Source organism: Odontesthes bonariensis, chromosome 8 (genome assembly GCF_027942865.1).
Source record: "Odontesthes bonariensis isolate fOdoBon6 chromosome 8, fOdoBon6.hap1, whole genome shotgun sequence".
Taxonomy (NCBI): Eukaryota; Metazoa; Chordata; class Actinopteri; order Atheriniformes; family Atherinopsidae; genus Odontesthes; species Odontesthes bonariensis.
In genome coordinates, this window is record NC_134513.1 from 18,843,947 (window position 1) to 18,854,023 (window position 10,077).

A 10,077-nucleotide genomic window follows, 5' to 3' on the forward strand; every position below is an offset into this window, starting at 1 on the left:
AAAACGAGGCCGGAACTCGGCTCACAGGACGCTGCAGGGGGTAAGTCAATGTTCATAAATGATATTGCTAATATGGGATGTTATACAGCTTCATGTCAAAAGAGGCGAACTATCCCTTTAACACAACTTGAATAGGGAAAATAAACCTTAGTCTAACAGCTGCACTCAGGCTGAGAAAAGTTTGCTTTCATCTGGTTCAGTGTGTGTGTGTGCACTTGTTTTTGTTACCGTGGAGGGTCCTAGGACAGGGAGCCCACCAACAAAGTGGGGCCCTGTGTCTTCGTGGGGCCCAAAGTCCTGGACCCCACATGGGAAACCACTCTAAAGCAGCTTGGGATGCTCTCCTAACATGCCTCATGCATCGTGTGTGTGTGTGTTTCAGGCTCCAGAGGTGATCCGGTTGCAGGACAAGAATCCCTACAGCTTCCAGTCCGATGTCTATGCCTTCGGCATTGTGCTTTATGAGCTAATGTCGGGAGCTCTGCCCTACTCCAACATTAACAACAGAGACCAGGTAAGAGTTCTTAATGATCACACCAGCGCAGTATGTCTGTTTATGTCCCCTATATGGATTATGATGTGGAACATAATGTTCCGCTGCCACATTCTTGTGAAGACGATAAAACCAGGAATGATGCACACAGCAAAACAACCTGCTTGGATCACAAGGACTCCATATGGAGCAGGTCAGGTGATCTCCTACTAAACTGAGTTGGTTGTCCAGCTGAGGTGAAATCATTCTTTTCTTCTTCTTTTTTTGTTCGGCTTCAGCAGCACCAGCGAACAGTTAGCGATATGTGGTGAAGCCTCGTTTGTGATCACATCCATGCTCCCGATGGGAAGTAGGAAGGCAGAGTTAGCCGTGAGCAAGCGATGCTCACCCACATATCCACGCCACGGCTTTCTTTTTTGAAGTCCCACACACGGCGGCTTTGTGACGCACATTAATTCTACCGGAAAGCAGCACTGTTGCCACGTTCCCTGCGGTCACGTCTCAGCCGCTGTTTAGTGTCCCACTGAGGTCGGCTTTATCCATTACACGGAGCCCTGTACAGTGAACGCGTGTTCACGCAATCCTTCGTTGTTATACTGCAGCCAGTTTATCATAAAGTAAATCACGTTCGCAGATTTATATTGATGAAATGAACAAAAATCCTTGTAAATGATGAGGAGGGAGGGGGGGCTTCCGTCTGAGATCAACTATATTGGCATTTAAATTGAGTGACAACTCAACGAAACAAGAACATTCACACAGTAAAAGTCTTCCACTGAGCAGCCAACGCTGATTAAATGCCCGTTTATCAGAGTAAACAGATGTTGGAAGTCACTCGCACCTTCTTTTTCCCTCAGATTATATTCATGGTGGGTCGAGGTTACCTGTCACCCGACCTCAGCAAGGTGCGCAGCAACTGTCCGAAGGCCATGAAGAGACTGATGGCCGACTGCCTGAAGAAGAAACGAGAGGAGAGACCTCTGTTCCCACAGGTGAGAAATGAATGCGGATGTTTTTGATGTCACTCGACAGGCGCACGGGGTCTGCTGCATTAAATCAAATCGAATCAAACTTTATTTATATAGCACTTTTCATACTAAAAAGCAGCACAAAGTGCTTTACATAATAAAATCAATAATCAAATCAATTCATGCATAAACTCACACACAACATCACACCGACAACCCCACTGCACACACACCACCCCCCAACAGATCCCCATGAGGAAAAACACTGGATAAATAAGTGTATAATAAGTATATAATAAAATAATTCAAAATAAAAAATTCTTTTAAATAATGAAGGCTGTTCCACAAATGAGGTCCATAATAGTGGAACGACGTCTCACCACAAGTTTTTGTTCGAACTTTAGGAACAACTAAAAGGCCGGTACCAGAGGACTTCGGGGTCCGCGAGGGCTCATGATTTAAAAGCAGATCAGATGTAGAAGAAGGCCCAAGATCATTAAGACATTTATAAACAACTAAAAGAACCTCAAAATCAATCCTGAAATGCACGGGGAGCCAATGCAGCGATTTTTAAAACTGGTGTAAAGTGTTCCCGCCCTCTGGTCTTTGTCAGCACACGTGCAGCTGAATTCTGTATTAATTGTAGGTAATAAATACTTTTTTTGGGAAGACCAGAGAGCAGGGCATTATAATAATCTATTCTATTAAAGACGGGGTGACACCACGGCTGAATGACTGCCGTGTTCTATTTCTCAATCCCACAACTAGAAACGTACTATCTTACTGTAGCTGTCAGGTGGCGACAGGCCTGTACTGCTTACATGCCACGTTCAGTTTCATCATTTCCTCCACTTGTGCCTCCTTCTCCTCACAGATTCAGTGAGTTGTTGATTTTCACAACTTTGAATACAGGAATACTATCTTGCTAATGACCTTGTGATGCTCCATTTTTTTTGTATCGGCGTCTGTCCATGAAACTTACCGCCGCCTGCGCAGAGGTTTTTAAAAATGACTTTTTGGACTTTTTTTTAATCTTACAAATCTTCACCAGTGTAAATTTGCCGGCTTTGCCACCAGATGGCCTCAGAGTTTAACAAGTTGAGTTGAGCAGCAGAGCCAAAACCAGTGACTTGTTAACTTGCTACTCAGATCCTCATGGATTCTTTATTCTTTTTTCGTTTTTGGAGGGGGGCTTTTTATGCCTTTTAATGGAGAGGATAGTTGGAGAGAGACAGGAAACAGGGGGCAGAGAGAGGGGGAAGACATGCAGCAAAGGGCCGTCCGGTGCGGGACTCGAACCGGGGCCCGCTGCAGCGAGGACTATAGCTGTACATGAGGCGCCTGCTGTACCCACTACGCCACCGACCGCCCCATCCTCATGTATTCTTGAGACTGTGCTCCATTGTATATGATGCTCACACAGATTCTGACTCTAGTGGCTGTGCTGTGTTCTCCCTCAGATCTTGGCGTCTATTGAGCTGCTGGCTCGTTCATTACCCAAAATCCACCGCAGCGCCTCGGAGCCGTCACTAAACCGAGCCGGCTTTCAGACGGAAGACTTCAGCTTGTACGCCTGCGCCTCACCTAAAACCCCCATCCAGGCCGGCGGCTACGGTGAGCTCTGTCTTTTGGTGTCAGTAACAGTAACTAACGAGACCCGACTGTATACTGGTCCTCTGAAGGCCGACAAATGTTTTGACTCTAATGTTATAGGACTGTGTTTCAATGGGTAACATTAAGGGCTATCTGGTTATCTGAAAAAAATTAACTTGATATTTGGAACCCTATTTCTATTTGTGCAGAGTTGCCTTTAGTAGTTCGGCGGCCATTGGGGTCACTGGTAGTTCTCCATTTCCATCTCCACTTGGCTGCATGGTTTATGTGTAGATTTCATCATCCTCACAAGTCTGCAGCTGACTGCATGCAGCCCAAATACATGCAACCAGTCACTCTGCACTAGGGCTGTAGCGATACCAATCTCACGATACATGATATTTAGCCAACGATACAATTTGATACACGATATTCAGCCAACGATACGATTCGATACACGATATTCAGCCAACGATACGATTCGATACATGATATTCAGCCAACGATACAATTTGATACACGATATTCAGCCAACGATACGATTCGATACATGATATTCAGCCAACGATACAATTTGATACACGATATTCAGCCAACGATACAATTCGATACACGATGTTCAGCCAACGATACGATTCGATACACTTACATCATTTTCTGGGGGGGAAAAGGGACAGTGTGATTTGACATGAATCGTCGCTGATTGGACTGGTGGTCCAACCTTTGAACCGGAAGGACAACACAACCAGACTAACAGAAACAAACGAACATGTCACAAACGTGAGAGCTGTACACTTTATACAACATTTTTATGAACTAATTTATCACTGTTTTGTATAATGTGACCCCCTGGCAGTGTATTGTATTACCTTAATGTTCTGTGTTTTCACTAAGTGTAACGTCAGACTTTTCAATAAAGTTTGCTTTAAAAAAATAATAATAATAATAATAACAAATAAATAAAGCTATACAATCGATACTTTATCGGGAAACAAAATATTGATATATATCGCAGTATCAATAAAATATTTCTCAGCCCTACTCTGCAATTGGGCTGGGTTCACTCTAGATTCAGGGAAACGGCATACCAGACTGAGAAGATGGGAAGCAGAAGAACAACCTAGAAACACGACACCTGTATGGCGGTCATTTCGGAATTTCAAAACGGACGCCATAAAATACAAAATTTCAGCTACCTTGGCCTCTAAACAACCTAGAAACTCAATTTAACATGCCAATCCTATGTTTTCTTGGTCAAGGAATCCAATGGTGACTTCAAAATGATGCTCAGAATCGTTGTAATAGTTAAATAATATATTGTAATAGAATAGTTGTACAATCGTACAGATGCCTCTCGCTTACAGTTGCTCCTCGGTTTGTTGAAGTTGGTATATATCATGCTATTTATTCTGGGTCCGAATGTTTTGCATGCCTGGGTTTGAATATTATGGTTTCTTCTCGTAATGAAGTCTTTTTTTTTTTTTTTTTCATTTGAGTAATTGAAGACTCATCCTCTTGTTACTTTTTACTCACTTTCTCTGTACAAACTAATAATTCTGCATGACATGAAGTTGTACTGGTCAAATGAGCTTTTACAAGCTGACATATTTGTCCTGGTTTTACATTTTTCAAATGAAATCTCAGCTTGTCACACTCATTTTCTCTCTATCTTTCTCAATTTTCAGGGGAATTTTCTGCATTTAAGTAATGGCAGCTTCACACCACTCCTTCCCTCGTCACTTCTCAAATGTCTTGTGTCCCTGCGGTGGATTCATTCATTACTGGAAAAAAAAAAAAAAAAAAAAACTGGAACAATAGTCTCAAAGAATGTGCAGTTTTTCTTCCTCCATCACCCTGAAGAAGGCACCCTCACTGGAGTCGTTCCAGCAAGCTGTCCAGCACGCAAACAGCCACAACAACAAGATTTGGGAAGAGGACGGGGAAACCGAAAAAAAAAAAAAAAGCTAATTACACAAAGTTCTAAAAAGCAAAACATGACAATATTCCTAACAGAAGGGTTTTGAGGAGGAAACTGAATCGACTTGTCTGCTTGAAGGAAATGATGAAGGTAAAATGAAGAGGCCGGGGGCATCGGCCGGGCCACTGAGCTGCACTTTGAGCAACGGCTGAACAGGGCCTGCAGAAGAGGCCTCCCGTCCGTTGGTTGGTGCAATGCCGGGCATCAGTCCCCGAGATGAGCTGGAGCTGGAAGAGCTGGAGCGGGGGATGATAATGAAGGAAGATGACTTGAAAGATAGATCTTTCTTTTTTCTTTTTTTCACACTTGTTTTCGAATTGTTCAGATTTTTAGCTAGCAGTTGCTAGGACGCAGAGTTCCTTTGTCCTCTTTTTGAAGAAACGGTAGCCATTTTAGAGGACGGCGTTCCCTCGCGGTCACACTGCACAAGCCTTTTCGTTTTGTCTATTTGGGCTCTCTGTTGGCCAAAATTCTGTAAAATACTCTATCTTGCCTTCTTTTTTTTTTTTTTCGCCCTCCAACAATTTGACATTTTTTTCAATGAAGGAACCACAGCTCCCCAGCACGTCGACACGCATTCTGGTCTACGAAGAATTCGAATCTTCCGACGGGGGAAAAAAAACCGGAGTAGGAGATTTCTGGTAGAAAATCGACGGCTTCTACTTTTCGCGGGGAAGCGAAAGTTTGCCGTTTCACTGAAAGGATTATCATTCAAAGAGCTTTTACTGTCCACCTTTTTTTTTTTTTGAAAGAGCTTGAAGTTTATGTCACTGCCCCCGAAATCCACTCTTTCCATAGATCTCTATCGAGAAACGTTGAGCCTGTTTGTGTTCTCCCAACCGAAGGAACTGTTCATTTGGATGACAGATGATGCGATCGATGTTGGGAGCTTCATGCGACGGAGAGGTTTCTGATCCCTTCGAAGCTGCTGTCCAGCATCTCCTTACTGCTCAGAGTGTGTACAGTGCTCGTGGCTTCTATTAGCTTCCAGGTTGTTACACAGCAACAAAGCTTTTCTTGTTTGTTCCCCAGGTTGTTATTATTATTATTATGATTATTATTATTATTATTATTACATTATGATTAGTATTATTCTATCTTTTTCTTTCATGGAATTTGTGGCTTTATATTGCACTCACCTTAAATCGGGGACCTTACTTGTTGCAGCTGATAGGCTGCAGCGTTACCTGCTGAATGGACCGCTGATCTGTTGGTCTTGAAAAGGTCTGGAATTTTTCTTTCGGTCCCACCTTTTTACTTTCTTCATACACATGTACATTTTTTTGTTTGTTTGTTTTGTTTTCATTCCACTGTGTGTGTTAAAGGTGTTATTAATGGTTCCTTTAGGTTTCTTATCATTGTCGTTTGCCTTTTTCTGTACAGGCAGGCCTGCAGATATTATTTATGTGAATTTTTTTTTTTTTTTTCTTCCAAAAAATGCTCTATTTGAAAACTATCAAGTCTTTCCTTTGATGCTTGTTTAAGTCTTTGTGACTCGTGTACTTGCACTTTGTAGAGAAGGATCAAAGTGAATGAGCGGCTTGCCTTTCCTTTCTTTTTTTTTTTCTTTGAAGTGAAGAATGATTTGTGCAGATGACCGAGGAGACGATTGTCTGCGGGAGCTGGACTGTGAATATTCTGCTGTGAAGGCTCAGCTTTCTGAGGACTGTGTTAGCTGGTGTGATGACAGTGATGGCCTCGTGGTTTTTGTTGTTTTTTGGGGGTTTTTTTTGTTTGTTTTTTTTTTTGACGAGGAGCACAGTTTGACTCGTCCCCTCCAAACGCTTACAGAGTGGTTCTTCATATTCATGAACGACCATGTGTTTCTATCATGAACTTTGGACAGAATGAGTGCTGAATGAAGCAAGTGAAGCCTAACTCAGCACAAGGACTGAAGGCACGTGAAACACGCTGACCTTGAGCTGGGACTGTCTTATCGCGGCCCGTTTCTTGCATTCCCTTTTTCTGTTCCTTTGAAATCTATGAAGACACCCCCAGCCCACATTCAGTTTTCAGTTTTTTTTTTGTTTTTTTTGTGTTTTTTTTTTAAAGCCGTAGAGTTGATCTATTTGTAACTATTCAAGCTGAGCTGAAAGATCTCCGTCAAATGGCTCCAGAACTCCAGACTGAGTGCACGTAACTTTTACTTTGGCCACATATGTCACATATGTTTTTTTTCTAAGCAACTGGTGGTGAAAAAGAACCGAAAGGATGTGAAAATGAATGTGAATGTTGCTAAATAGTTGTGTTCTAACCCCCTGACCTCACTGTTTATGTTCCTAACATGCTGTTGTGCTTTATTAGTTTGTCGGTGAGCTCCTCTGACCCAAAGCTACACTTTATGATTTTTATTTAATCTAACCCCTCCCCATGTGGTCACATTAGCTGTTACACAGTAGCATTGGCATTCATACAAAGTCATGATTTCTAAATCCTTATCCTATTCAGTTATATAACATGTCAGTGGCTGAGTTTACATGGAAAACAATATTCCAATTATGGTTATTTGCTTAAGTTGTATATAAGGCATTTCACTCATATCCCTGTTTATGTGTCACTAATTAACACTGCGCCCCTTAAATTCTTCTTTTCATCCATGGCGCTCAAAACACTCGCAGGTTTTTCTCTTCATTCCAAAAGTGTATCTTTTTCTTCTCTTTTTTTTCCACCAGTCATGCTGTTCTGCACCGACTCTGCTGAAGCTTACGACACCGTATCATAAAGCAGCGAGCATGTCTTGCAACAAACTTCCAGCGGAATGCTATTGTCCAATGTGACAAATATTCCACACGAGACTGGAATCCTCCACATTACTAATTCCATTAGAGCTCACTCAAGATGTATGATTTCATTGGGTCGCAGTGATTAGAAGGAAGTTGTTTACAGGCAGTGTCTTATTCAGAATAAAGTCTTAAGGTCTTTGCACATAAAGTCTGAATTTATTGTATGCTTTTTCCAAGGTGTTTTTGTTAGATTATCTTTTGCAGTACAAGGCAATAGAAACCGTCAAGCAGTTACTGTGAATTCATGGCTTTCTTACTTCCTGGAAGGGGGAAAAAAATACTGGGTTCAATGGGGATGTTTGCATGCTCTTCAGAGGCTTTTTTTTTTTTTTTTGTGGAAAAAAAACATTCTTACCTGTTCCACAAACCTCAGTGATTGACATCAGGCAGATTTATTTTCGAGCGTGCTTTAATATCAGATGCCAAATACAGACTTTATGTGCAAAGGCCTTTTTATCGAATTATTGCTCGGTATGTAAACGTAGCCAGTGTCCATGTGCAGCACATGCAGTTTGTTCCGATATCTGCTTTTCTGCACCCGCACAAGCAACTGGCATCAGTAGAGCAGCCAACAACAGCGGGTCGCTTCAAGACCACCTGCTGATTAAGGCAAATTGGACTTGCTTCGTTAGTACTTTAGGGGCCTTTTAATCAATAGAACATATCGTTCCGCCATGAAGTCGGTTCTGTAGCTGTGTGTAGCTTCAGAAAACCTCTCACAACTGCCAGGGGACTTCTTGGTCATAAATGTCTAAAAAAAACAAAATATGATGAAAGTGTAGATGATTTGTCATCAGTTCAAATCCAATCCCCGTTATACTGGTACCTACCGAGGACATAGTTGAAGAGTCGTGGCTGAAACTCTTGACGGTAGCAGCTTAAAGTGTGAGCGTGGCTCCGGCTTTATTTCAGTTTTATTTATTTTTCATAAAGGCACTAAAAGGCCTGGGAGAAAAGAGGCTCACGGAAGACATTTCCATTAGGAAATCTCACGTGTGGTTGCATTTGCATAATCCTAAACCTCCTCGGAGCCCCTAAACTCAGAATTCTCTTTGCTGCCACAGTCTTAAAAATATATTTATTTCTTTTGGAGATCGGACAATAATTAGATTCCAGCTTAGACCAACTCCTCTCGTCCTGTTTATGTGTGCTCAGCAGCTTCGTCTTGACAGTCGTCGGCCGAACGCAGTCATGCTAAAACAGCGGTCCTTTTCTTTTTTCTTTTTTTTTTTTTTTTTTTTACTGCACATTCCACTTCAGCGGTGATGGATGGATGGAATTGAGCTTGTGCTGCTCACTGAATTGTCACTAGTTACCGTTGGCCGTCTGCACATTTCACAGTCACGTGTATAATTCCCAATGAGAGAATGGTATTTGTATAAGTCCGTTGATCAAGAATGAAGGCTGGGGACACGCTTGAGATGAAGGGTGTTCAATACTTTGAGCAACGAAACTCCTTTGACCTCTGTTGCATTGGGGGGTAAATGGGAAAATAGACATCAGCAGACGGGTAACCAAACCATCTGCACAGAGAAATGCTGTGAGTATCACATGGTCTTCCTCACCACCTCGCAAATTTGGGCTTACGTTTCTTCAAAAACCTTTCATCCTTTAAGAACTCCAAGAACTTATTGACTGATTTTTATTTTATTTTATTTTATTTTTTTAATGTGGACTTCAGCTTGGAGTGACGCTCTGTGCAACTCAGACACGCTCACGTGACGTCAGGTTTCCACACCAAGACGGCGTCTGCTGATGAACACCATGTGATACAGTTCTGAATGAGTAAGCTGACTTAAAACTGTGAGCTATTATTTGGCAGGTCAGCTTCGAGGCCGGGCTGTCGCCCGCAGGCGGCGGCGGCGGCATCATCCTTCACAGTTGCTTTTATTTGCTGGTGGCAGTTGTTTGCTTATAACTTGCCATTAGCGTTTTTTTTCCCCCTCACGGTGGAAGCAAACGGTAATGTCTTTCAGAGTGCTGTATTTATTTTCCCTTGACATTTTTTCTCTTTTTTTTTTTTTTCTATGAGAATATTATCACAGATGTATATTTGCGAACGTTTAATAGAATCTACCGGAGCAACACTCCGCAAAATCACTGACGCTTTGCTGTCCCTCATCCACTTGTGATCTCTCCACACTTCCTCTGCTCCTCCTCGCCCAAGGCTTTCTGTTCAGCCTGCCCTCTACTTTCACGTTCCTTTTTTTTCCTCCTCGACATTCCCTCCCCTCCCCTCTCCTCCTTGCCTGCACCTTAAAC

The 10,077-nt window shown here is 42.4% G+C and overlaps 1 protein-coding gene across 2 annotated transcripts in view; it reads left to right on the plus strand.

The window, feature by feature from the left end:
- Positions 1–6,777, plus strand: part of braf (B-Raf proto-oncogene, serine/threonine kinase) — a 42,870-nt gene extending 36,093 nt beyond the window's left edge. For both annotated transcript variants that reach the window (XM_075472001.1, XM_075472002.1), the window contains 4 exons: positions 383–514; positions 1,351–1,485; positions 2,922–3,075; positions 4,740–6,777. In XM_075472001.1, coding sequence (XP_075328116.1) covers positions 383–514; positions 1,351–1,485; positions 2,922–3,075; positions 4,740–4,762 — 444 coding nt within the window. In that variant the 3' untranslated portion in view covers positions 4,763–6,777. The remainder of the gene's footprint in view (positions 1–382; positions 515–1,350; positions 1,486–2,921; positions 3,076–4,739) is intronic.
- The last annotated feature ends 3,300 nt before the right edge of the window (positions 6,778–10,077 follow it).